This window comes from Vicugna pacos, chromosome 9, assembly GCF_048564905.1.
Source record: "Vicugna pacos chromosome 9, VicPac4, whole genome shotgun sequence".
Taxonomy (NCBI): domain Eukaryota; kingdom Metazoa; phylum Chordata; class Mammalia; order Artiodactyla; family Camelidae; genus Vicugna; species Vicugna pacos.
This window is the reverse complement of record NC_132995.1, coordinates 1,106,306-1,133,470: the sequence shown is the minus strand read 5'-3', so window position 1 is coordinate 1,133,470 and position 27,165 is coordinate 1,106,306. Positions and strand designations below refer to the sequence as shown.

Here is a 27,165-nt window from a genome sequence, read left to right as displayed (position 1 = left end):
ATTGCGTATACAAGGGCCCTAACCCATTATCAGTCCATAGTCTGAACCTGCAGCTCCTAAAAGACTAAATCCTGAGGAAGTGTGAAAACTGAAATCACTAATACCCATGGGGATATCCCCATGGAGAAACAAAAATGAGAAGACATAATGAAGACAATTTCACCATCACTTCTGCCCATATTCCATTGCTCCAACCTCATTTACATATAAGGGAAGCTGGGTGTCCATAAAGAAAAAATTGGATAGGAGAGCATCTACCCAGTTTCCAGTGCAATCAATCAGTTTAGCCACCAGATAACTCCATTTTATTACTCCCTCTACACATTCATCACTGTTTATTACTTTTTGGGTGATGGCCTCAAACCCTATGTCTCCATCTTTTTCTCCCCCCAATGCCTACATCTTGATGTTACTATTTGTTTCTAATCTAAATTAAGACCAGAAGGCAATAAACAAAGTAACTTGCCACTCACTCCCAATATAATTATGGTTCTGAAATGCAGTGGAAGGAACTACTCAAGGATCTGCTGAAGAAAAGGATCTGACAATCTAGATTTCTATACACAGCAAAACTGTCTTTCAATAAAGAGTATGAAATAAGACTATTTTTGAGCCAAAAATGGGAAATTTAATAGGATATTAACACACGTAATATGAACTCCTAAAGTTTCTGTTTAAGGATTTGAAAACTGATCCCTGATGAAAGATCTGCAATGATAGAAACAATGAGGGTACAGGCCGGGAATACACTGGATGGATACAACTGCTCGTGATTTGTATTAAACATGAACACCATTTCCTTGTGGAGTTAGAATGATGGCATTGACATGTGAAGTCTCACCACATATACTGAGATAGGATATACTGGTTAATTTTCTAAGTCCCTTTTATAGCTTGGGAAAAAGAAAAAGTATAACTCTGTGCTCTACTGCTTTAAATAAGTGCTTGTAAATCTTAAACAATAACAAACAGAATTAAAGTATATGCTTTCCAAACTAGAACATCTATAAGTAATTAACAGAAAGTTTTTGAAAAGGTGGGGGAGAACAGGTGAGGCAAAGAAATCCAGAAATGACATATTTAAACCCAAATACACACATCAACTATTACATTAAACAAATATGACATTAATTAAATTAGCAGCCAGTACTTTCTAATGGCTCAAAATTCCCTTCACAAAGGATTTTCAAGAGGTTTTGAATTTCCATTCAAAGCACAATATACCATGACATCATCAGCCACTATCTCCACTAGTGGGGGGGGGGGACAAACCAAGGGGCAGAGAAGAATGTCCAGTTTTGGCTGATGAGGAACCAAGACCTTATGCTGAATGTCATCAGAGCCCACGAGCAAGCTTCTTAAGAACTAAAATCTACTGAGATGCCTTCAGGACCTCCGGTGTATTTGCACCAGAAAAATCCCATCAGCACATCTGCTGGTGAGGAAAGAACAGGATGGTACAAGGGGGTAACATATGAGTAACGAGAGCTAACTCTTAACCATATCCACGTACCCAACACCATGACAGGCACTTTACAATACTATCCTATAACCTGTACAACCACCTGGTGAGGTGGGTGGGTCAACAGAATTGCTTTACAAATAATGAAAACGAGGGTTCCAATGGTTATTTGATCTCCCAGTTTACAGGGGAGGAAACCAAGAACCCAAAAGGCCCGAGCTGCCCTGAGTTATGGCCAATGGTAAGGAGCACAGCTGAGAAAAGTGCACGAATTGGTGCAAGTCTCCTCACTGCTCTACGTACCTTCCTGCCTAAACTCACCCAATCTGGGCAGGACCATGGCTCCTCCTGGCTCAGAGAAAGGCGGCCATGGAAAATTCTGATGAGACATGTTTTGAGACAGTCTGGCCCTCAATTTCTGCAGTGCCCGGGCTCAGCTACAGGTAAAGTTTACACTACAGCAACAGCAAGAACTGTGTGTGTGAGGGACACCAGTTTCTCTTGGGCACGAACTCTCAGATGCCAAGGAAGATTTTTCCTCTGGCCAAATGATCTGCCATAGTAGTTACTTTACTTTTTCTTTTTTTCTTTTTTTTCATGGGGGAGGGTAATTAGGTTTATTTATTTTACTGGAGGTACCAGGGCTTGAACCCATGACCTTGTGCATGCTAAGCATGCACTCTACCACTGAGCTACACCCTCGCCCCCTCACAGTAGTTCCTTTAAAAAGGTGTGTCCCCAGTATGAGTCCTCTGATGTTGCCTGAGGCCTTCCTTCTTGTAAAAGGCCTTCCCGCATCTCTTACACTTGTAGGCCTTCACCCCACTGTGAACCTTCTGATGGGTGCTGAGGGTTGAGCTGTAGCTGTAGGTCTTTCCACACTCACGGCACTCATAGGGCTTCTCCCTGGAGTGACACCTCATATGTCGAGTTACAGAAGAGCTGTCACCAAAGGCTTTCCCACATTCTTTGCACTCAAAGGGTTTTTCTCCAGTGTGAGTTCTCTGATGCCGAATAAAATCAGACTGGTGGGCGAAGGCCTTTCCACATTCACTGCACACATAAGGCTTCTCTCCACTGTGACTCCGTTTGTGCTCCGTGAGATGCGATTTGCGGATGAAGGCTTTCCCACACTCAGTGCACCCAAAGGGCTTCTCTCCACTGTGAATCCGCTGGTGCTCCGTGAGGTGTGATTTGCGCCTGAAGGCTTTTCCACACTTGATGCACTCATAGAGTTTCTCCTGAATGTGAATGCTGTGGTGTTCGATGAGGTCTACTTTCTTGAGAAAGGTCTTCCCACACTTTTTGCATGTATAGTGTTTCACTCCAGTGTGAGTCTGCTGATGTCGAAGAAAGAAGCGATTCTTCACAAACCCTTTCCCACATTCCTTGCATGTGTAGGAATTCTTCCCTCTATGAAGCAATGGGTCTTCCCTTGATTCACATGATTCACCCTCATGGGGAACATCTCCTGTAGAGACTCGATCCTGTAAATCTTTTGAGCAGAGACTGTCACCCATTCCCAAATCATCACATTCAGGGCTCATCTTTCCAAGGAGGGTTTTCTTCTGGGGAACTGTCCCTGTCCTCAGGTGCCCTCTCAGCTCTTCTGATGGTCCTCCTGGTTTCCTGGCTTTCCCCAAAATGGAAACACCGGAGCCTTCCTGAAACAGTGACCTGTGGGGTAAGCGTCCCTCAGACGAGCCTGACTGAGAAGCAGCAGGCTCTGTGGTCTTGGTTCTTCCGCTGTCACCTGAAGGGAATTCAATACACAGAAGAGGCCTATTAGCAGTGCCAACTTGAAAGAAACAAAATCACTAAGCCAACAGGAAAAAGACGACGGAAACACTGTCACTGATACCTGCTGGGTTTTCACGTCTCTGAAACTCGAGGTTTTGGTTTTGTTTTGCTTTTTGCTGGTCTTTGGATTCATAACACCTTTGAAGGGACCACCCTGAGGAGACTTTGGGGCAGGGGCCAGAGGATGGCAGAGTGGAGTCCCTTCCTCACTGCCCAAGGAGAAAGCAATGAGGACACTGTGTGTGCTGCATTTGTTCTAAGAAAGGATGCCACAAGGTGCTACAAGAACGTGCTACAAGAACACCGGGAAGGGAGCATCTAACCCAGCCCAGATGGGAGAGAGAAAGATGTCAGGCAGGCTTCCCAAGAGGAGTGTCTGGAGGTCTGAGCCCTAAAGGACCAGGAGCAGTCACCAGATACAGAAAGCGAGAGGGCCTCAGCCAAAGGAGACAGAGTACAGAGGTGCGGAGAGAATCCCGGGTGTCCAGGGAACTGCAGGCATGAGAGGATGGCGGAGGTGTGAACAGAGACAGACAGGGTGCTGATTTCCGGTCCCATGTATATCCGCTCAAGATCAGTGAAATCGTGGTGGGGGAGGGTACAGCTCAGTGGTAGAGTGTGTACTTAGCATGCACAAAGTCCTGGGTTCAATCCCCAGTGCCTCCATTTTGAAAATAATAAATAAATAAACCTAATTACCTCCCTCCAAAACAAAACAAACAAACCAAAGAACAGTGAAAACTCACTGATGGTGTCCAAGTATTGAGAGCCACGTTTGTAGGAGGCAGTACTAACTAGGAGGGCTCATGAGGAGTCTCCTAAAGTTTCTATCGTGACCTGAATATGGTGGTTACTTGGATTTACTCATCTGTGAAAATTCATCAAGCTAAGCCACTAAGAGCCATGAACATCGGTATGTGTAAATTACACTTCAGTTTAAAAAATTAGGAAAAAAGAAAAGAGTCAAGGAAGTGAGTGGAAGTCCAGTGCAGACCTTTCTCCTAAGAATAAAAGATCTCCTCTAAGAAGTGGGTTGTACATACAGTCACACCAGCTAGAGGCCACTCTAGAGCTCAGGAAGGACCTGAGAGAAGAAAAGTGCTCCCCAGAAGGCAGATGTTCCTGGTGCAGGGACTGGTCACGGCTTCAGAGGGAGGAGAGAACAGAAGCTGCAGGCAGCCATCAGATACAGATGGGTCTGAAAGGACTGACAGAAAGGGAAGTAACAGTAATGTGAATCTGCTCAGAGGCTGAGGCCCCAGCAGCTGCGGAGTGGTGGGAGGTCTGAAATATGGCCAATGGCTGAGATCGCGGGGGCAGGACGCAGAGCTGGGCAGAGCAGATGTGTGGAGACAACAGGCTGTGCGGCAGCATGCAGACGAGAGATGACGACAGAGCTGGACTGGGGCGGGATGGAGACGTTCAGGAAGGGGACGGACTCAGGAGATGGATGTGGGGTATGAAACGGACAGGACTTGGGGGTGGCTGGGGGAGGGGGGTCTGATGGATGGTTCCAGGTTGTTTCTGACCTCAACCTCTTGGATGGCAGGACCATTCATGGAAACTGGTGTCCCTTGGGGGCAGGGGGTTAATAGTTCGGTGGTGGAGCGCGTACTTAGCATGCATGGGGTCCTGGGTTCAATCCCCACTACCTCCAGTAAGAAAAAAACTGGTGTCGCCAGGGATATCCCAACACGAAGCTTCCACGGAGCTTCAGAAGCAGAAGTCCCTCCTGCCTGCAGGCTGCAGGGAGCCCCACTGCCTGGCCCTTGGCAACCCACCTGAGGAAGTGCTTTGGGAAAGGCGTCTCTTCACTGTCCTCAGCTTTTTCCCAGGATCCAGCAGGTAGGGCAGTTCTGGTTTAGGAACAGGACACCCTGTTTGCAGAGGTACAGGACAAAGGTGTTTTGTAAAGACCAAGACCACCCTCTCTATAAAGCGTGGTATTCAGGGCAGGAAACATTTCAGAATAATGGTGGTCCTATGCGAGCAAAAATAAATCCTGACTTTGGTCTTGGAAACCAAGGCACAGACACCCACCTTGGGCAGTGTGTACACAATACCCTTCATCCTACAGAATCCAATGCTGCACAGCTGTACACCCCGCTCACATGCAGCCTCAGGGCCCCGGCAAAGTCACCCTCTCCTTCCAAGCTGTTCCCTCATGGATCTAAGTCAGGGTGTCTCTCACCAGGTGCTGCCTGATTCGCACCATGGGCCAGTTCAAACCAGATCTCTGAGGTTAGGCCTGGGCGTTAGCAGCTGCCAAGGCGCCCTGGTAACTGGCACTGGGCAGCAAGGAAAGACCCGGTGTCCGCTGCTTGCAAATGGCGCCCCCACCAGCAGCGGTCTCAGGCGGACCGCTGACTTCAGACAGTCACTCACGCAGAAGGGAGGGCGATGAGGTGAACGGGGGCTCTGCTGCCCCAGTTACCGCCGCAGCGTCTTGTGGCTGTGAGGCACCCAGGTGAGCCGCAGGCCAACCCCTGCACTGGGAGAGGGAGCAGGAACCAGAGAACAGGGTTGACTTCAACCCGTCGACACAGTCCAGAGGCAGCTGAGCTGGGATGTGACACCAGGCTGCCTGGTTCTGAAGCCCGGATCGCTGAGCACTCCATGGGGGAGAAGATGGCTCATGGGCCCTGTGTGGGGCCAGCAGCCGGGAGAAACTGGGGATGTTGAGTGTGAGGATTTAACAGTCCGGGACCAGGGGACAGTGCCAGGGGCCTTCTTGGTGATTCCCCAAAGTGTGCATTGAAGGAACCACAGAAGAGGCAGACACAGGGAGGAAGCCTACACGGTGACTCGGGTGAATGTGGCCATTCACACAGACATCCACTATCATCTCTCAGCATCATTCACAAAGGAAAGGGCTTTTACCACCAAGGGAGGCAGAGGCTGGCATCTTCAATAGTTGAGCTCAAATGTTAGCATTTTAGCTTCCTGAGACACACTGCCAAGGCTGTGTTCTCCTTATACAGTGGGGCAGAGGAGCCTGAGGGCACTGATCCAGTGGAAGTCACAACAGTAGGAATACGAGTAAAACAGGCCTATGTGCACTTTAATGCCATAATAACATTAGGAAAATAATAGTATCACTGAATAAGGTGAGTATTTAAATATTCACAAAAAATTTTTTTGCTCCAAAATCTGATTGCTTCCTTTGGGTAGGAGGTCCCCAAAGGAGAGAGAACTGGCTTCGGGGTCAGGCAGCTTTGGGAAAACAAAGCACCTCCCAGGATTCGGTGAGCAGATCAGGGCAAGTGCCAGGAACAGGCCTGACGCGGTCCCAGTGCTCAGAGGACGCTAGCTGTGACGAACTGGTACTAAAGGCTTCTCTTTAAACCAAAACACTTATTTGCTTTTTCTTTAATCAATTTCTTCACTAAGGGAGTCTCTTACCACTCCAGAAAATGGGAGAACACTTCCCTTGTCACAAATGATGGGTTACCGTCGAAACACCACAATGAAGTCAAAATAAGGCTATGGGGTCCCAGCGACCTCCTCAGCCTCCTCAGGGATGTGAGAGGTGGAGGTCGCTCCCTCTGCTGAAAAGGAAAATAGACAACGGTCCTGGGAGGCATGACGGACTCAGCAGGAACTGAGACCGCTTCCACACGACTACGCACACAGCACGCGAACAACAGGGGCCAACTGTGGAGCACAGAGGACTGACTGTACTCAGTATCCTGTAATAACCTAAAATGGAAAAGAACCTGAAAAACAATATATATAGCGTACATATATGTATGCATATATATATACACACACACACACATATATTTATAACTGAATGACTTTGCTGTACACCCAAAACTAACACAACATGGTAAACCAACTATACATCAATTGAAAAAAAAAGAATCAGGAGGGAAATGACTTCCGTGGGGTGTTCATCAGATCGTGGGGTGACACATCCGGGTGTCCTCTAAACTCCTCTGTCGCCCCAACAGAGAGTGCGGGGAGACCTCCCGAAAGAAGGGATGGCCGTATACACCCCAAGGGCCAAGGAAGACTTTCAACTGAGACTGTGTTACTTACAAAGATGATGGCAAAGCCCTCCGAGGGCCTGCCTGACTCTCCCCCATCTTGGAGGAGCAGCCCACCACCCATACCCTCCTAACGGGGCTGTGGGGCCACCGGACCCAGCCAGGCTGGGGCGGTCAGGTCCCCTGCACGGGAATCTTCCCCAAGCGCCCTGGGCTGAGCCTGTGCTGAGTGCTGGGGTGAGAGGTTGAAGGAGGTGTGGGCGCAAGTGACCCCTTCTGGTCACAGAAATGACTGTGCAGAAAAGGCAGGACACAGGCACGCAGCGGGAAGCAGGCAGAAGAAACCTGAGGGTGTCCGAGAGCCAGGACCGAGGTGCCCACCCCTGCACAAAGCTGCAGTGAGAGAAAGCAAGACGAGGAGCCCCCTGGAGAGGGGCCCGGGGGAGACCCGGAGCCGGGGACCACCGCGCCTCCTCCCAGCCCTGAAGGCAGCTCCTCATCACAGCCTGCCCCTGGGTCGTGTGGGGGCACCCCCATTTCCCTCCACGGTGAGGACTATGCTTCTTCCTCAGGGACCCAAATGGAGACCAAGGGAGCACAGGCAGGAGGCGGTTGGCCCAGAACATGGCAGGACTGCGGGGGGGAGGGCGGGGCTCAGAGACCCTGTCCACCCCCCAGGCCCGGAGAGAGGGGCTGGAACCCAGAAGGAGGCTGCTGGTCCCCGCACGGACGACAGGAGAAGCCTTACCCAGGGACACCAGGAGCCTGCACGTGTCCAGAGTCACCTTTCGGTACAGGGCCCTCTGAGCCAGGTTCAGGAATTCCCACTCCTCCTGGGTGAAGGTCACAATGACGTCCTTGAAGGTCACCGGCGCCTGCAATGTTAAAACAGCAGCATTGTGTCATCCTCTGGGGCTGTGGATGGCATCACAGCCTGTCATTCAGTTGCCGGTGAAGGTGTAGAGGGACCCAGGCCCGAGTCACTGGGGCCTCCTGAGGGCCGAGCTCTGTGCTGGGCTGAGAAACGAGGCTGAGAGAAAAGCCTTCGGTGGGGGAAGCAGATAGTGGCGTTCCTGTGAGGACCCTGAGGACTCTGGGCTGTCAGAGGAACAGGGGAATAAGAGTGATGCTGATTCTGACAGTGACAACAGCAGCTGAGCCTCCGGGTCCTCACTGTGGTCCTGCCCTAGGCTGAGGGCTTCACAAGCTGTGTTAAAGGGGATACATGGTCCCAGCTCTGGAGCAGCCTCCTGGGTGTGAATTCAGACTCTTGAATGGACATTAGCCTGCTGTGTGACCTAGGGGAAGCCACTTAACTTCTCTGAGCCTCAATATCCCCCATCTGTATAATAATGAGTCTCACGTCATCGGGTTGTTGTGAGAACTGACAAAAAAAGGGCCATAAAGTGAACACGCGAGGCCCTGCTCATCAGAGGCTGTGTACCCTTGTTACTTTCATTCACCCTCCTGCAGCCACGGAGGGGAACGCCACCCTCAGCCCCATGTCACCATCAAAGCTAAGGCTCAGGGGGCTCTAGCGAGTCGCCCGGGGAGACCCCAGGCTACACAGCAGGGGTGAGATCTGAACCCAGTGCCCCTGGTCCAGGGAGCATGTAGCCCCCACATCCCTCCATGATCACAGCGGCCCACAGTGACCAGGACACAAAGCGCCTCTAGTAACAGTTGCTGTCAAACGCACTTCGGCCACCCCTCAACATACACCCAAGGACACAGGCAGAGGATCAGGCTGTCCTCACCCACCTCAGGGGAGAGGCACTGAGGGGGGCGTCACCCGTCCCGGGAGTGGCAGGCCCTGGACCAGTCCTCATACCTGCTCCGGCCCCCTGGCCCTAGCAGACTCCCCGAGGAGATTTCGCAGTGAACCAGCAGTCAGTTTTCCCTTCTGAGTCCTGACGGCTCATGTCCCTGAGGCATGGATACCTCAAGGACCAACTGGGTAAAGATGATGTAGCTGTGACCCTGAGAATGAGGGCAGCAGACTCTGAGTGGTCATGTCGTGTGTCCTGGGTTGGGGGGGGGTGAACTCCAGGAAATGAACACGCTCTCCCCAAGCCACATCTCAGCACGTAGGGGAGCCCTTGGCAACCACAGGGCCTGCTCAGGCCTCCCTGACCAACTCCGTCCTCACTGCCTCTGTCCACAAGGTCCCCTCCGCCTGGGCCGGCTTCTACCAAGCTCGCCTGCAGGAGGGAGCCCTGCCGGCCTCACAAAGGTTCACATATGTGTCACCCTCGGGCCTTCCCAGCCCACTGTGCTGGGAACACAGGCTCTGGTGGCCGATGGACGAGCTGTGAGTTTCGACTCCTCAAGAGCTGTGTGACCTTGGGCAGGTAACAACATCTCTGAGCCTCAAGTCTGCCTTCTGCAAAGCCTTCTGTAAAAGAACAGAGCCTAACCGAGGGGTGAGGCCTGAAGGACTGAAACAGAACAACTGTCCCTCAGGGCGGATCAAGGGCCCAACGAAAGCCCACGATCATCATTGTTTTCTTGATGATTCCTCTTTGCTCCTCAAACGCCCTGGAAAATCTCAACCCAACACTCAGCTCAGCAAGAAAATGCCAGACCCCAAACATGTGGGGGCAGGGAGTCCTTTAGCTAGAACCAGAAAGTCCAGGAACTATCTCTACAAAGAGATGGCATTTGGGCAGAGCATTTGGGCTGAAGAACGCACACAGGTGGCCTGCAGGCTTCCGGAGACGGTGCCCCAGGCAGAGGGAACGAACTGCGCAGAGAAAGGCTAGGAAGTGGGTAAGAGCTAGGAAACAGAGGATGGCGGAGCTGGAGGGCAGTGAGCCAGGGAAGGGTGGAGCCGGAGAGGACACACAGGCACACAGGCAGTCAGGGGGACAGCCGCAGCAGGCCACCGTGGGGGTCTGAACCGATTCCACGCATGAGGCGAGTCCACCAGCTCTCCAACCTACTACTGAGCCTGTTACAGGGCTGGTCCGGTGGTAGGCCTAGGGCTAGAGTGCCGACAAGGACTAACAGATCCACAACAGGCAACTGAGTAACGAGCAAAAGACAATGTCAGATGGCCCCATGGGTTCTGATGTCATAAAATGGAGTGGGGAAGGGGAGGGTACAGCTCAGTGGCAGAGCGTGTGCTTAGCATGCATGAGGTCCCAGGTTCGATCCCCAGTACAGCCACTTAAAAAATAAATAGATAAATAAATAAAAATGAAATAAATAAACTTAATTACCTCCCCTCCCCCTCCCAAAAAAATAATTTTAAAAGAAAATAGAGTGTGGAGATTAGACAGGTTGGGGGCAACTTTATAAACGGAAATCTGGGAAGGCCTCTCTGAGGAGGGTCCACTGGAGAAGGAGTGGAATGAACGAAGGGGGCCATATGAACAAAAAGTGAACACACGAGACAACTGCAGAAGGTGACTGAGGCTGTAACAAGAGTAAACAGGGTCTGTTGTGTGTTGACATAGAAACACACAGAATGTTCCTGCAAGGGGCCATCGCCAAATCTGTAATGCATTCACTCAGTTTTCACATCAAAGTGTCTTTTGAAAAAAATTATTTATTTATTAATTTGTTATTTATTTTATTTTGGTGTGGGTGAGTAGGTTTATTTATTTTTAGAGGAGGTACTGGGAATTGAAATCAGGACCTCATGCACATGAAACATGGGCTCTACCACTGAGCTATATACCCCCTAACAGTGTCTTAAAGAGAAAAATGACTTCACTGCTGTGAGGGGCAGGACATCTTTGTATTTTGCATATTGTGAATACATGGCAACTGCAAACATGAATCCAGTGGCTTTCCTGGCCCCTAGCCTGCCCACGGGCCCTTCGAGAAGAGGAGCAGTCATTCCAAAAACACTGCACCCACAGTGCATCTGTCCCCTTTTCCCCGTAGCCTCAACTAGGTACAGGCCCGAGACCCAGGAAACCCCAGGGCTGGAGTTCCACGGGTGAGCCCCTAAGATCACCACAGGACAAGGACCTCTGTTCCCAGAAAAGCATCTAGAGTGACAATACCTGGCCAGTGCTGGATACTGGGGAATACATACCACACATGTGCCTTCTCTGATCACCTCAAGCCAAGGGGAGGAAATGTTAATATTGTCATTAACCCCAAAGAAATAGAAGACAAGGGCACCCATGAGACTTGCTCAGGGTAACAGCCCTGGGAAGGGCACGGTTACAATGCACGCTAAAGTTTCCATAGTGTTACGTGGCTCTTTCCTAAGGCTCAGTCCATTCAGACGGCACAGACACAGAGGGGATTCGGAGATGTCCCATTTCTCTCCTGCTTGTACTGCTAAAAGGACAAGATCAGGGAAAAGGGCTCCTTGAACCCTAGAAATCAGATTAACGAAAAGCCACAACCAGCATTTCTGGAGCATTCCGGTGCTGCATTCAGTGGTTTTCATGCCCAGTCACCCGGGAGAGAAGATGCTGTTATTAACCCCATTTCACAGCTGAGGAAACTGAGGGGCTCTGGACTTAGCGGACTTTCCTGCTACTGGGCATTGGCAAAGCCTGGAGCTGAACCCAGACCGTGGGCTCCGAAACTCGTTTTGCACACCTGAGATACGCACTTTGGCGGGGAGGGTGGCTGAAGATACTCATGTGGAACTGAGGGTTTCACGTATGTTGGGGGGTTGCAGGGAGCCCCCTCCCTGATGCTGACTTCTCTCACCTTAAGTCTGCTCTCAACCGTACGGCAAGAGGAAGCCTCTTAAAACACGAATCAGATCCCTTCCCTCCTCTCCTCCAAATCCTCCACGGTTCCCAGCAAAGTAAAAGAAGTCCCCGTTCCTCAGCCTGCTGTTCCAGACCTGACTTCTCGGCGCATTCTATTCCCAACAGACAAAACGGAGACCCGCAATTCCACACGGCTCAGCCTCACCTCCCGGCATTTACACCTAGTGGTTCATGTGTCTGGGACACGGCTCCACAGCTCATCGCTCTACTGCGCTGAGAACCTTCCAGACCAACCCTGGCCTGAATTCAGGACGCCTGGCTGGGGCTGACTGGCCAGCCTCCACGGCCACCAGACTGAAAGGCAGCGTCAGGGAAAGTGAAGACGCCCAAGACAACACTATCCTCTACATGCGGGCGCCAGGACGACGGGGCTGGGGGTCCAGGGGGCCCGAGGGGGCCTCCACTCACCAGAGCCGGGTCCGCTCGCGCCTCCGCCGCCATCATGGAACGCTCTGCAGGAACCCGGGCCGAGCGAGATGGACGACCAGGGAGGGTCCCCAGCGCTCAGCCGACTCCCTCCGCTGCCCCGCCTACACTCAGCCGCGCCTCTGCGCAGGGTGGGCAGGAGGCCTCTTCCCGAGGGTCCGTGCTCCCGGGCCTCGAGCCCGCTCAGGGCAGCGGAACAGCGATCGCGAGCAGCCAGCCGCAGCCACAACGAGCGCCACGAGGACGCCGCCGGAAGTCGCCCCGCCACGGGGCCCAGCCCTGCGCTGTCATTGGCCCAGAGCTACCGCCTCTTGCCGCAGAGCCTGCTGGGTAAGTGGCCCCCGCAGCCCCGCCTGGCACCTCGGAGGGCAACCCCTCGGCAATCTCCGCCGCGGATCAGGGGGCCCTGCGTGAGGGCCTCTGGGAAACGACTTCATCCGGCCCGCGGGCGCGGCGAGGCCTCGTCGCTTCTTAAGTGGCCAACCCCCCACCCCCGCGTTTCTGGGGTCTGTTTTATGCAACTAAGGGAAATGTTTAGATGTGTTATTTCATATGTGCCCAAGGGCTAAAATCCCAAAGGGACACACCAGACCACTGGTATCATGCAGATAGAAAGGGAGTCCACCCAAAGATTTGAACTAATAAATACTTGCTTGCTGCTCTTTCATTGCAGCGAGACTGAAGCTTGAGTCATTCTCTGGACTTCAGGACTGGTCAGGGACGACAGAGAAGAGACTTCAGAGGTGAAGAAGGCACAGGTATTAGGCAGCCTTGAATCACGTGGCCAAGACGCTGTCTCTTTTTCCCTCAGAAAACATATTTTTCCCGCCTCTATACTCACTGATTGTTTTTGTATCCAACCCAACCGTCCTATCAATATTGTATTTCTTACTCCATATTCCAAGGCATGTTAATTTCTTTTAGTAGTGTGACACCTGAGGTCTATTTGAAAAGTAGAGGTATTTACCAAATTTCATTTCCTGTTATGTCAGTTCCTGAAGTGGTAGAAGTGCGTAGAAAGTGGCCACCTGAACTGTGAGACAAATGTTCTGGTTTTCTTTATCTCAATATGTTTGCAGTAATTGCAATGATACTGTCCGCCAAAAGATTTGAAATTGTCTCTGAAACCGTCTGTGAAAGGTAAATGACTCTCCACCAGTTTCATTCTTCTAATAACATTATGCACAATTACTTCATTTAATGCATTAACCTTTATTCAGTAAAATTTCATTCTGGGAAGATGCCCTATGTTCTCATTATATAGTATCTTTGTTACTGAGGATCTGCACATGATTGTGGTTAGACAGCTCGATGTCCTCAGATCAGAACATGGCTTCTCCACCCCCCAGTCAGCCTCTTTGTGTCATACTACAATAATCAAGGGTGAGTCAAGGTTTTTGTCCAAGCTGGAACAAGGGGTTTGTCATTAATTGTGATGGGAAGGTGGGTGGTGGTGGTATAGATGGAGGAAGTTAGGAGGAAATAGTATCATCTCACTTTTAAACATATTTTTTTAAGAATGTATCAAACATCCAAATGAGGCAGATTGTAGGCATTTCAATGTGGGACTCTGATTTTTTTTTTCTTTTGGTAAAACAAGTCAGAATTTTTATTCTTTGATGGATTAATTATTTAGAATGCCCATAGCTATGCAATCCAGACTCCTCAACAGAAGAAATTACTGTTCACAAATAACACAAAGTAAAATGTCTCATATATGGGCCCTGAAGTTACAGGTAAGTCCAATGATTTAGAAAAAAAGTAAGCACAGCATGCAGCTTATCTGGAGAATATTTAAGGACTGCCTGACTTGAACTACAAAAGGATGCTCCTTTATCTCAGGGTGGGACCAATGTGGTACCATTTACACTCCAGAGCTCCACATGGGATCAAAATGAGGTAGATTCCAGATGAAGCCATACTCTTGCTTAGCTCTTTTCCTTGCTTTGTTCTGTTGTTCAATTTCCCCTGATAATTTCTCCTAAATAAATCGCATGTTGTTGAACTCTGTGTCTGGTTCTGCTTCTGCAAACCCCAACCTTAGGCAGAACACATTTGGTCAAAACGTAAAATATTCATCATGTGAAATATATCAGGGATATTTGGTTTCTTCTCCACAAGATGAGCAAAGGCCCAGAAAACTCTCTTGAATGTGTAACTGCAGAATCAGACCAAAACTTGGCCCTATCCTGTTTCTAACAAGATTCTGACTTGTTTTCCAGAGACAACAGCATGGAACCACAAGTCCTGCAGCCAAACCATGTGCTGAAAGATTTTGACCTCATACAACCCCCAGAACCGAAGTTTCTCCCCCCTCCCCCACTCGCCTGTAGTTTTCTTTTGTTGTAGTGTCATTGCCTGGTTTTGGTATCAGGGCAATGGTAGCCTTGTAGAATGAATTTGGAAGTGTTCCATCCTCTTCAACTTCTTGGAATAGTTTGAGAATGATTCGTATTAGCTCCTCTTTATATGTTTGGTAGAAATCCCCTGTGAAAGCTAACTGGCCCTGGAATTTGGAAGTTTGCATAAACCCAAGACCCTGACAACTGGAACAGTGCTGAGTCTGTGGATCACTCGACTCCTGACAACCTGCAGTGACTCACCAACAATGACTGGTAACTTCCCAAAGCTCCCATGGAGACACAGGAAGGATCTAAATTAAATGCGCTTTCTCACTGAGTGTGGGTGGATCCATTCTTCTAAGAGGGGAGGGTGTCTGGTCCAAATTTTGTTTAAAAAATTATAAATGGGATATGTAGTTGAGATGACATCACACTAAGGCAAAGATGATACACAGATAATAGATAGGTAGACAATACAGATAGATTCTAGAAGAAAGGATCTATTTTTACAGAGAAGCAATGGAAGCCAAGCCACTCCTGGGAGGGCAGGGAGTGTCAAATGTTTTTCTGAGGGGAGGAATAATTAGACTAATTTATTTAGAGTGGACGCACTGGGGATTGAACCCAGGACCTTGTGCATGCTAGGCACTCTACCAATGAGCTGTGCCTTCTTCACCTAATTAGTGTGATAAAGAGAACATCCAGGAAACTGAAATGCAATTAACAGCCTTCTACCAAGGATAGACACGTAGACACCTCCTTACACAGTGTGTGACACATTGTTAAAGGCTGCATGACACATGTCCCTGATCAACAGATATCACACGGACACTATGTACCCACTCACACTGGGAACTCATCTTCTTCATCTGATTACTCACAACTTACGTTAACGTGAAGCCTGTAGAGTGAACCCTGTTTTGGTCAGTGACTTTACTGAGAGACCAGTGAGACAAGTTTCAAATCAATACAAACTGAGGAGGGGAGATGTCAGGTACTTCTGAAACAGACTGATGATGGGCAACGTGTGTCTGGCTTCCTCGGCAAATGCCCTTTGTTTTTATGGGTTTATTCTCATCTGTCTATATCTCTATCTATGTGTCTATATGGCTAATCTACTTAAGGTTTTATTTCTATTGTCCTAACCTCAGGAAGCCAAATCTAGTTTTTAAGAATAGTTAATCTTGGGTTTCCTGAGATAAAAGTTCCAAACAGTCAGATCGCTGAAGAGATACTGAACAAATGTGTATTTGCTCCCAGAACAAGGACTGCCATGGCAGCATCTCTGAAAGTGAGCAATAGGGGTGACATATAAACCTGTGATAAAGAATTAGAACTCCACTATGTCATCTGCTTGTAGGGAAGTGATTACCACTTCACATGTAAGCACACTGACAGTGTCTGCTCAGGGAGTACAGATAAACTGTGAAAGCACATGGGACTATGTGAGTCCCAACAGCGAGTAAAAGTGCTTAATAAGACAGATACCCATCAGGAGCGGCACACATTGATGAAGGAAAGTCGGTTTTAGAAATACAATCAAAATCCCAGTATAATGTGAGGGAAAAAAAAAACAACCTGACATCTAATAAGAGAGAGAAGGAAGCCAATAAAATGACTACTGGGGAGTTTTAGTTGAATTAAAGGCATTTTGCAAAATATGATTTCTTCTTGTAGTTCAAGACCATTGAGGGCGGTGAAAATAAAGGAAAAGACAGCGTGAGAAGAGTTAGGAAGCATATCCAGTCGTGCAACTGAATGTTAAATCTGCGTTGCCACTTACCCCATATTTTAAGACATCAATATGTATCATGTGTGTTTTAGACATTTTTCTGGGATTATGGAATCTATCAGTGCACAACATATAAACACACATTTCCCTCCTGGAACTCACTCTGTATTTGCTAGAACAATACAATGAGCAGCTCATCTATGATGTTGAGTGCATAGTTTAACAGAAGGGAAAGGGTCCTAAGGAAGCAAGAAGGGCAGCATATGGGTGATGAAAAAATTAGGAGTTTATGATGGATTCAGGCACTAAACTGTCCACATTTGGACTCAGTGAAGATGACAAATGAGGATGTAAGTTTGGTGATTTATTTCTTCCTTTCCCACTGCGGCATATTCGTCATTTTGCGTCACTGAATGAAACTGGAGCTCCAGGACAGCAGTGTGTAAGAGAGCAATGGGCAGCTGTCCTCCTTTAATTTTTTCCTAATGCAAGTATTTTAATAATGGTTCAAAGGTACAGTACTTCTAACAGCTCTCTGTAGATGTCACTTATAATATTAAGAAGGATCACGTCTATCCTTACTTTGATAGCTCAGAGTCCTAGCACTGAACAACTCACAAATTAAAAATTTTTTAAAATTCCCTTTCACAGTATCATCACATATAGAGAATACCTAGAGATGCTTAAATTACACAAGACCAACAAACAGAAAACTAAAGCATATTTCTAACAAAAATTAAGTAAGCTCTAAATAAAAGATACATCGTGTTTATGGACTGGGACACCTGGTATTTCTCTCTAAACTGAAGAGTAAGTGCAATCCGTATCGAACTCCTAGTAGGATTTTCTGTCATGTACACATTGAAAAGTGGATCCTAAACTTCGCATGGAAAGGCAAAGAACCAAGAATAGCCTTAACAACTTTGAAAAAGCAAATCAGAGATTACAAACCTGACTTCAAGACATATTATAAACAAATCATCCAATACATGAAAGTACTGGCGTAAAGTAGATAAATGCAACAAAAGAGTCCAGGAATAGACACAGACATAAATGATACACCGTCAGTGAAGATACTAAAGCAGTTCAAAGAAGAAAATATAGTCTTTGAAATCAGTATCACTGCAGCAATTGGGCATCCATATTAAAAAAAAAATCCAAAATCAACTGAAAATGGATTATTAGTGTCACTACAAAACCTAAACCATAAGTTACAGAAGGAAATGTCAAGAAAATTCTGTCTTTATATTTGGGAAACATTTCTTTTTCAAAATCAGTAAAACAATAAAGGAAAAAATTAGATTACAGTAAATTTTAAACCGTTTTTTCCTGGAAAAGCAATTGAAAAGACAAGACCAATTCTGGAAGAATATACTGGCAAATATTTCCATAAAAGAACCTAAATCAAGAATCCAGGGGGAGAGCACAGCTCAGTGGTAGAGCGCATGCTCAGCATGCACGAGGTCCTGGGTTTAATCCCCGGTGCCTCCACTGAAAAATAAAATCCAGTTACCTCCCCCTGAAAAAACAAAAAAAAAAGAATCCATGGAGAACATTTAAAATGCAGTAATTAAGATGACAAATCATATAAAGCAAAATTTCAAAAAAAGAAATATGAATGAAAATTATGACAAGAAAAACGAACATCAGGTCATTAAGGAAATGGAAGTTAAACTCACTAGGTATGGCTGTACACCTACGATGTCAATGAAAGTAGAAAGTCTGACCACACCAAGTGCTGGTGAGACCGTCAAGCACGGGAACTCAGGCTCTGGCTGTTCTGGTGAGACTGTACAAGGACACTGCCACTTTAGGAATGTGTGACGGGCCCCACAGAAGAGGAACTGGCACCTACTCTACGACCCAGGGACTGTGCTGCTAGATACTAACTCAAGTGCAGGAAGGCTCAAGTTCAGAAAGCATCTCCCCAGTGTGCTGAACTTTCTTGCTTTTCACGAGCTTGGAGCTGTACAGAGAACTGCACTCAAGGATTTTCAAAAGTATGGTTACCCTCATGGACAGTAAGACTCCTTCTGTAGAGAAAGGCTGCCCCACATCTACTGCACACGTAAGGCCGTTCTCCAGTGTGGGTTCTCCGGTGGACAACAAGGCTTGCTTTGTAGCAGAAGGTCTTCCCACACTCACTGCATCTAAAAGGCTCTTCTCCAGTGTGGATTCTCTGATGCTCAACAAATCTGATTTTCTTCTTAAAAGCTTCCCCACATTTGTTGCACTCATAAGGCCTTTTAGCAACGTGAATATTCTGGTGTCTATTGCGAGCAGAGCTAGTGACAAAGAACTTCTCACATTTGTTACATCCGTAAGCCCTCTCTCCAGTATGAATTCTCTTATGGGCAACAAGACTCCCTTTGTACACAAAGGCTTTCCCACACTCACTGCATATGTAAGGCCTTTCTCCAGTGTGGATTCTCTGGTGACAAAGAAGCCTTTTTTTTAAGACGTAGGACTTTCCACATTTGCTACACCCATAAGGCTTTTCTCCAGTGTGGATCCTCTGGTGCACAAGAAGGTTATTTTTGTACGGGAAGAGCTTCCCGCATTCACTGCACTTATAAGGATATTCGCCAGTGTGGATTTTTTGGTGATCAACCAGTGAATCCTTGCGGGCATACGCTCTCCCACATTCCTTACACTCAAAGGGTCTTTCTCCAGTGTGGACTCTTTGGTGCACAACAAGTTTACCTTTGTAGAGGAAGACTTTCCCACAATTACTGCACTCAAAAGGCTTGTCCCCTGTGTGAACTCTCCGATGATGATTAAGACCCCCCTTGATTCTGAAGAACTTCCCGCAGTCACTGCACTCATAAGGTTTTTCTCCAGTGTGAATTCTCAGGTGCTCCGTGAGTTTATACTTTTTATTGAAGGCTCTGCCACAGTCGCTGCACTTGTAGCGCCCTGCCCCAGGGTGGGAGACCTCCCTGCTCTTCCTGCTTTGACGTGGGTGCTCTCCACTGTGGCAGGGCTGGTGCTGGACGAAGCCCAGGGTGCCTAGGAAATCCTTCTCGCCCTCCCTGCACGGGAACATGCTGTCGGACACACGCGCTGTGCAGCCGGTCACGAGCAAGGCCCTGCTCTCCTCCCCTGTGAGGTGTTTCTCTCCACTGGGCTGCTTCTGGTGCTGCTCTAGGTAAGAACTGAACATTTCCCCCGAGGCCCCAGGAGAGGATGGCTCCAGACCAGGAGGGACTCCTTGGTGCTCGGCCAGGTATGAAACATCTGTCTCTACCAGGACACACATATCGGAAGTAAGAGTCTTCAGGATGGATGGGTCTGGCTTTGGACTCCTGGCTTGTGCTACTTGTTCTACAGATAAACACTGTTCGGAAATGTCCTCTTCAGCATCTGACCCAGGCCAGCAACCTGAAAGGAAAACAAAAAAATTGCTGAAGAAGTGTATGGAGATTTTGGTGGGAAAGGAACCAACCAAAAGATTTTTGTATGACACATCAGAGTCTAGGTCCATTGGGAGTCAGAGTCAGGGTGAGAAGGGGATATACTCTGAGTACTAGATGTGAGGGTGACAGAATGGGGGAGGTCTTACAACAAGCAAGAAAACAAGATACTGGGATATGGTGCTATGTCAAGAACAACCCATTCCTTGGCCAATGATATTCAGCAGGATTTTCTGGTGGCGAAAAGTTTACTGTGTAGAATGTTCCAGCTCCAGGAAAATGTAATGCACCCGACCAGCTCGTGTTCAGGGACTGTAAACATTCTAGCACCTCACTCAATACTTTAAGAGAGTATTATCGGAGAACAATACATGGGGATTGGGGTGAGGGGAAAGACAGATGTGGAGGACGCTGAGGCAGAAAAGAGCGATGGGTAAGAGCTCCCAGTAGAAACGAAAAGGCGGCAAAGTGTCAAAATGCAAAAGAAAAATAGAAGTCAGGTATCGCCATGACGAGCTTTAAGACTCAAACAAGAGTGAGCAAAGGACATCTGCTTGTAGGATGAGGCTGACGGATGCTGCCACGCCTTCCTACAGCTCCTCTTCACAGCCCCGGATCCAGTCAACCCTCTTCCTGTGTCTAGAGAGGTGTCTGCCTCGTCAGGCACCCAGGGCTGCCTCCACCCCTCAGCTCAGGATGGGTGGCCGTGGAACCTACCAGATCCAAGTCCTCACAGGAAAACAGGGCCACTATGAGAAAGACACTGGCCCAGAGGGAATCAACCAATGACAGACTGGAGGAAAGATATTTACTGCTGTAGGAACCGTGGGGAGAATACTGAAAAACAAGAGTGTGTGTGGACCACAAATGCTCAGCGGTAAGTATCTGGGACCCAGGGGGCAGGCAGGGCACAGAACAGGAGGCGGAGCCTGTGATGCAGACCCCCCCCCCCACGTCTCCACACTCAGCGCGGCAGCAGCGGGGAGACAAACTGGAGGCGGACGCGCAGGCTTCCAGCCTCGGAGCCCAGCGCCTTCTGCGAACGGCTTCCGGGGACACGGCGCGCACACAGGATGGGGAAACAGCCAAATGCCAGGACATCAGGGAGTCAGCAGCGCCCACGGTCCAGGCTGGGAAGGCGGGGGGCGGGGGTGTCACGCAGAAAGAAGGCGGAGCCCAGCACAGGGGAGGGCGTGGGAACGCGGGGCCTTACCCAGGGAGGCTAGAAGGGACAAGGTGTCCAGCATCACGTCGTGGTACAGCAGCCTCTGAGCATCACTAAGGAGCCCCCACTCCTCCTGGGAGAAGGACACAGCCACATCCTCAAAGGTCACAGGGCCCTGTCAGGAGGGGGACAGGTGAGTTCACGGCAGCCTCTGGAACCAGGACCCCAGGTCATGGGTGTCCACCCAGGGCCCCCCTCAGAGTGGAGACTGATGCCACAGAGACCGCCATCTTCAGATCATTCAGTTAAGCCAGAGAGGGAGGGGCGGTCTCACAGGTGCTCTGGGCTGCCGCACACCCGCCCAGTTACTCTCCTTCCGCTCGGCTCTCCTGGGATCACACAGACCGAGCCACCAACCATGACACTGGCACTCAGCCTCCTGGAGGAAACCTGAGCACAAGGGCCCCGAGTCATCCTCACACTCCCTCCCCACGGCCCAGCGGGGAGGATCTCACCTCCCGCACCCGCAGACCATGACCCCCACCCCCACCCCAACACTGCCACCTCTGCTCCAGGCCCCGGGCGTCTCACTGTGTTCCCCACACCCCCTCAGCACAGGCCAGCCAGTCTGACAGTCTTCAGGCTCCAGCAGCACTTACCACAAACCCGAGCCTGCGGAGGGGAGATAATGCCCCAGGCCTCACCTCCGGGTCCCTCTCAGTAGTTCCTTCTCCACCCCTTAGGATCCTGTGCCGCGACCAGGATGCACCTGAGGCCCTCACAGCCCCAGCACACACACTCATGGTCACTGTACCTACGCATCCGTCAGTGATGACACCCACCCCTGTCCCACTGCCCAACAAGTGAGCCAGTCCACGGAGAAGACCCTCCTCCCCCACAACCTTCATGCCATCGCCCCCACGACCTGTGAGCTCAGACCTGACCTGGGCCACGTGCTCTCCACCTGCTCAGGAGCACCTTCAAGCCTGACCGCCCTCCCTGACCTCCAGAGGTGTTTCCACTCGCCCCCCGACACCTCACGCTCAGCCTGGCGATGCGGCACTCTGGCTAGCACTTCTGTTAACCACTCCTACTTTGGCTTCCCATCTCAGAAACGGCATCTCCACTCTCCCCTGAAGGCACACGTCGTGGGGTCGTGTCAGGCCACTGTCCCTCACCCTGTACAGCAGAAAGTCACCTTTACTCACACACGAGACAGAAACGAACCTCCTCTCCTGCTACAGAGCCACTGCTGGGATCCAGTCTCAGTGGACCTTCACCAGGACTGTCCCTCCACTGGGTCTCCCTGGCTCCACCCTCACCCCCACAATCTCCTCCCCTTGGCAGGCAGAGCAGCCTCTTCAGACCCAGAGGCAGACCACTCCCCCCTCTGCTGCAAACCCGGCACGGCCCCCACACCCTCAGGAGAGCCCCAGCTCCCCAGGCTGCCGTCCCAGGAGCGAGTCCCGCCCTCAGTCTTTTCATCAGTCCACGAAGCAGAGTCCTGCTGCTCCCTGAGCTCTTCCAACTCACTCTCATCTCCAGACATGTGGACAGGCCAGCCCCTGTGCCCAGGGACATCTCACCATTTGACCTTCTTCACTAGACACACGGAAACACCTCAGGACCACTTCTGACCTCCAGGATCCTGGGCCTGAGGGGACCCCAGGGCCCAGATCTAAGGACCAACATTCCAGGACAACTCTATCTCCAGATCGTGTGCCAGGACCAAGGGTAGGGATGACGTCTTCTTCCACTTACCTGTCCAGGGACCACAGATGTTGCTGCTACTATGGGAACCTGTGAAAAGATGGAAGATGTGAGATAAAGGTGATCATGGTGAGGTAAGGATGTAAAGCCTGAGCTCTTTCCCCCTTCCTCTTCTTTGGAGATGAATGACCTCAGGCTGGCCTCTGACCTCAGATCCTTACTCTTCGGAACTGTAACTGGACAACTCTATGGCCCTGGACATAGACCCAACCTCACTGAGACTCAGTGTCTCCATGTGTAAAATGGCAACACTTAGGATGTCCCTCCCATGATGCTGCAGTGGACACCAGATGCATTACTGCATGTCTGTTGCTAAGGCTGAGCCATCACACAAGATGAACATTTCTGCAAATGCTTTTGAAAACGGTATCTCTTAAATGTCTTCCATGTCACTGTATAAATGTGACATTTATTTGATACCTGGAGTTTCTGTGATTCTCTTTCTGACATTAAATACACAGAGTCTTTTCAACCACGAATGATCTAATTCAATGACACAAAGTGAGTGTCCTACATTTAATCGTATTCTGATAGTACCTGAGGTGAGTGACAGAATCCACAGGTTTAAGGGCTCAGTCCCACAAAACTGCCCCCTTTTCAGAAGCCAGTTCCAATCTCTAGTGCCCTGGCAACCAGTACTTCTGTTCCACTTGGCTACAAGTTCATGGTTTCAAGTGAATGTCTCCTGAGTTTTGATAACTTGCTAAAAGGACTCACAAAAGTTAAGAAACCACTTTTCTGATTTCTTCTGGTTTATAATAATGGATACAAGTTAGGCACAACTAAATGGAAGAGCTGTCTAGGTCTAGGAAGGGGGTGGAGGGCAGCAGAGTTTCCAGGCCCTTTCACTATGTGCCTCCCAGAACCTCCATCATTTCAATTTGTGTACCAATCTGGAGGCTCCTTGAATTTTATTGTTCAGCAGCTTTTACACCTAATTTCCAGTTCCCTTCTGATCCTTGGGAGTTCACCAGTGGTGCTAGAAGTTTAAATTTATAATTGTTTATTATTTTTGGTGCCCTGTCCCTATCTAGGGGACCGACCCTAAGTCACTTCATTATAATAAACTTCTGTTTCATAAAAGAGGCTGTTGTATATAATAAACAGTACTAATGGCCAGGAAATTCCAAGGGGTTCAAAGCTCTATGTGAAGAGCTCAAGACAGTATCTATCTATCTATCAATCTACATCTATCTATCAATCTATATCTATCAATCTATTTATGTAACACAGACATATATACTCATTTTAAGCAACTACTACTTGCATACAGATTGTTACATTTATACACATTTACCTTATAGTTTCCTGGGGGAGCTGAGGCACCTGTGCCCGTGACCAGGCCTGGGCTGCCCCACCAGTGGGGCTGACCCATTTCTGGCCCCACAAGGAGTGGACAGTCGGCTGGGTGTGCAGAGCAATGAATCTACACAAGCTCACGCCTCCTTGTCCATCTCCATCCCAGCCATGACTCCTGACTCCTTACACCCCTGCTTCCCCAGAAAGCCCTGGAACCACAGGACCCTCCCACCTGCAGGCAGCCTCAGCAAGTCCCACCCACTCGGCCCTGCCCTCCAGCCCCAGGTCTCCCTTTCCTCATCTCACAGATGAGAGGGTTTCAGCTCACAGAAAAGTGACAGGACTTCCCCCCAACTTGAGATCCAGACTTGGCCCCCCAATCCAGGACTTAGGCTGTCAGCACATGGACATCACTGAGCCAGCGACACCCCACCCCAATTCCAGACTACAGATTCCAGCAAGCTATATATATCAAAAACAGCATGTCCCAAATCCAACTTTTAATCCCTTGTACAAACCGATTTCCCACATCAGTTTCTTGCCTCAAGTCTTCCAGACGCTCAGCCAAAAGAAAACCTTTATTGTCCTTTACACTGACCTTGATGTCAGAGCCACAGTCACTGCACCAGGAAATCCTGCCAATTACCTTCAATTGGGAACCTAATAACTTATATTCCTTTGTAAAAAATTAATGAACAGAAACCTCAATTAGAGTTGGCACGCCAGAAGGGTGAGCCCTCACTGACCTCAGACAATAGCGGAATCCCGAAGGAAGAAGGGCTCTCTTCCCTGGAAAGGACTCGGCCAATGAAAGCCAAGGACGCTTCACTGACTACAGCCCTTCTAACTTCCTTTTTAAAATTTCTATGACAGTGTTCGCTAACCCTGGCAGCACATCCCAATTTCAATATTCCCTGATGATCCCCCCCAAAAACCATCCTTGGAGGAGAAATCGCGGGCAGTCTATTTGTTTCAGGTCAACAACTTCCACAGCCACCACTCTGGTCCAGAAACCACCGTATTCTTCCGAGTCTAACGCAGTCGGCTCTCCCAGTCTCCCTGCTTCCACCCTCATCGCCTTCCCTAGTCTGTTCTCCTCTGAGCAGCCTTTGAAATACTTTCCAACCTTTAACTCAAAAATCAATCAAACAAACAAAAAAGCCAAACTCTAATCTGACCGTTTTCCTGATTTATTAAGAACCCTCCATGGTTCTCAGAATCTTCACACTATTGGCCCAGACGCTGAGGCTGCCCTCACAGCTATGATTCATTAACTTCTCGGCTCCCTGCAGAAGGAACTCGGACCCCAGGTTTCTCGAATGCCCCGGACTAAGGTGCACGTCCGGGGCTTTGCACGCGCTGGGTCCACCGCTGTTAACACTGTCCGCACTCATCACATCGCCAGTCAGCAGCGGGGCCACCACACGTGCACACCTCCTGTTCTGGAAACAGAGTCCTGACCCGCAGGGCCTTGAGCAGGAGCCCTCACTGGGGGCCTGACGATCAGCCCAGGATCTGGGGAGCAAGTCACCTGGGCCGGGTCCGTCAGCGCGCCGGTTGCCATAGGACCCTCTGGGGTCCGTGGGGCCAGGAGACACGCGGGATAACGCCGGACACCTGAGGTGAAAATCCCGGAACTAGGGTCCGCAACCCGCTCACTCCTGTGCAGTGTGGACGGTGCCCCCTCGGGCTCTTCCTGTTTTCTGTTACTCGGCGGGACCCAGGGATCCAGAATCCCGTATCCCACAACCGGCTATAAGACCCGCGACACAACCGCCATTAGACAGAGGCCGGAAATCCCGCCCCATCCTGTTTAATATTCACGGAAATGCCCCAATTACGGGCTGTCATTGGAGGAGAGCGCAGGGCGCCCGCGCACGTCCTTCTGGGTAATGTAGTTCCCGTCGCGCCGCGGCATGAGTTGCGTGTGCGGCCCTCCCCCACCTCTGGCGCACGAAAGGGCCGGGTACCTGCAGGCAGGACCGTTAAAAGCGTTATCAAAATACACTCAGCAAAGCCTATATGTACAGTCTTTATAAGATTCTGATTTAACTCGCATTTATAAACATAAAAGTTGATAGAGGATTGGAAAAAAAGCATTCCGGGTATGAAAAGCCTGAGTCGCCACAGTGCTTGTTTTTGGATTTTTTGAAAATATTGGAAGATTTGATGAAAAAAGTAAAGTCCATAAGATTTTCGAATAAAAATATGTCAGGCATGTATAAGTAGCATTGCTATATCTGCCAAAAACATGAAAATAAGAAGCAAAGGAATAAATTTGCAAGAACAGAATGTAAAATAGAAGTTTTTAAAATCGGACCTGAGAATACTGTAAAAAATGGAAAAAAAAAAACTTGGCACACAGGTGTTAAAGGAAAATTTCACAGAGTTTAATGTTTGTATTTAGTTTGCTTTTACCTAGTGCTTCATGAACTGGAAAGCATCCAGTTTGTAAAACCGGAAGGTGCTCCGAAGATCTGTACAGAATGTACACAAATACTTAAGAATAAGTTATAGTAGGCAATAGCTGATTGGTCATAGCAGGGTTACTTTCCTTAGAGGGGGCGAAAAGGAAAGTTTTGGAGCTAGGTTGTGAAAAACTAATGCTGACCAGGCATATTCTGATTGGCTGGCCCTGGGTTTCCTCTCCTGAAAGAGCCAGAAACTTAGGAAAAGCAGAAATAGAGGTAGGTTTTAGCAGGCACACTTGGATCTTAGCATGAGCCACTCCCTTGAGGCTGGTTTAGACACTGTAATCCATAACAGGGGAAAAAAAAGTAAAATCACAGACTATTGTTTCCTGGCTTTTGTGAATGAAGCCGTTATTACCGTGAATAATTTCCCCCAAGTATTTCTGAGTCACATGATTTCATTTTTCTTATGGATAGACCCTACAAGTGAGATTACTGTGTCATGTGATATGTATATGGATAGCATTAAAGAAAGTAGCACAGTATTTTCTTTTTTTTTAGAACAGTATTTTCTGAAGTTATTTATCTATTTGTATTCCCTCAAGAAATATAGG

At 49.0% G+C, this 27,165-nt stretch overlaps 2 protein-coding genes and 1 long non-coding RNA gene across 3 annotated transcripts; 1 reads left to right on the top strand and 2 right to left on the bottom strand.

The window, feature by feature from the left end:
- Nucleotides 1–605: 605 nt before the first annotated feature.
- Nucleotides 606–12,595, bottom strand: LOC116282294 (zinc finger protein 599-like). Its single transcript, XM_072966512.1, has 4 exons — nucleotides 12,402–12,595; nucleotides 8,000–8,126; nucleotides 5,044–5,139; nucleotides 606–3,215 (listed from the first exon to the last, which is right to left on the bottom strand). The coding sequence occupies exons 1-4, from the start codon at nucleotides 12,435–12,437 to the stop codon at nucleotides 2,185–2,187; spliced, it is 1,290 nt and encodes a 429-aa protein (XP_072822613.1). The 5' UTR covers nucleotides 12,438–12,595; the 3' UTR covers nucleotides 606–2,184.
- A 172-nt stretch (nucleotides 12,596–12,767) lies between these two features.
- Nucleotides 12,768–15,098, top strand: LOC140698022 (uncharacterized). Its single transcript, XR_012075378.1, has 4 exons — nucleotides 12,768–12,925; nucleotides 13,093–13,177; nucleotides 13,499–13,559; nucleotides 14,642–15,098. It is a non-coding gene; the product is annotated as an uncharacterized lncRNA (long non-coding RNA).
- Nucleotides 13,612–25,920, bottom strand: LOC140685434 (uncharacterized). Its single transcript, XM_072966498.1, has 4 exons — nucleotides 25,672–25,920; nucleotides 22,833–22,871; nucleotides 21,120–21,246; nucleotides 13,612–19,874 (listed from the first exon to the last, which is right to left on the bottom strand). The coding sequence occupies exons 1-4, from the start codon at nucleotides 25,702–25,704 to the stop codon at nucleotides 18,478–18,480; spliced, it is 1,596 nt and encodes a 531-aa protein (XP_072822599.1). The 5' UTR covers nucleotides 25,705–25,920; the 3' UTR covers nucleotides 13,612–18,477.
- Between the last annotated feature and the right edge of the window lie 1,245 nt (nucleotides 25,921–27,165).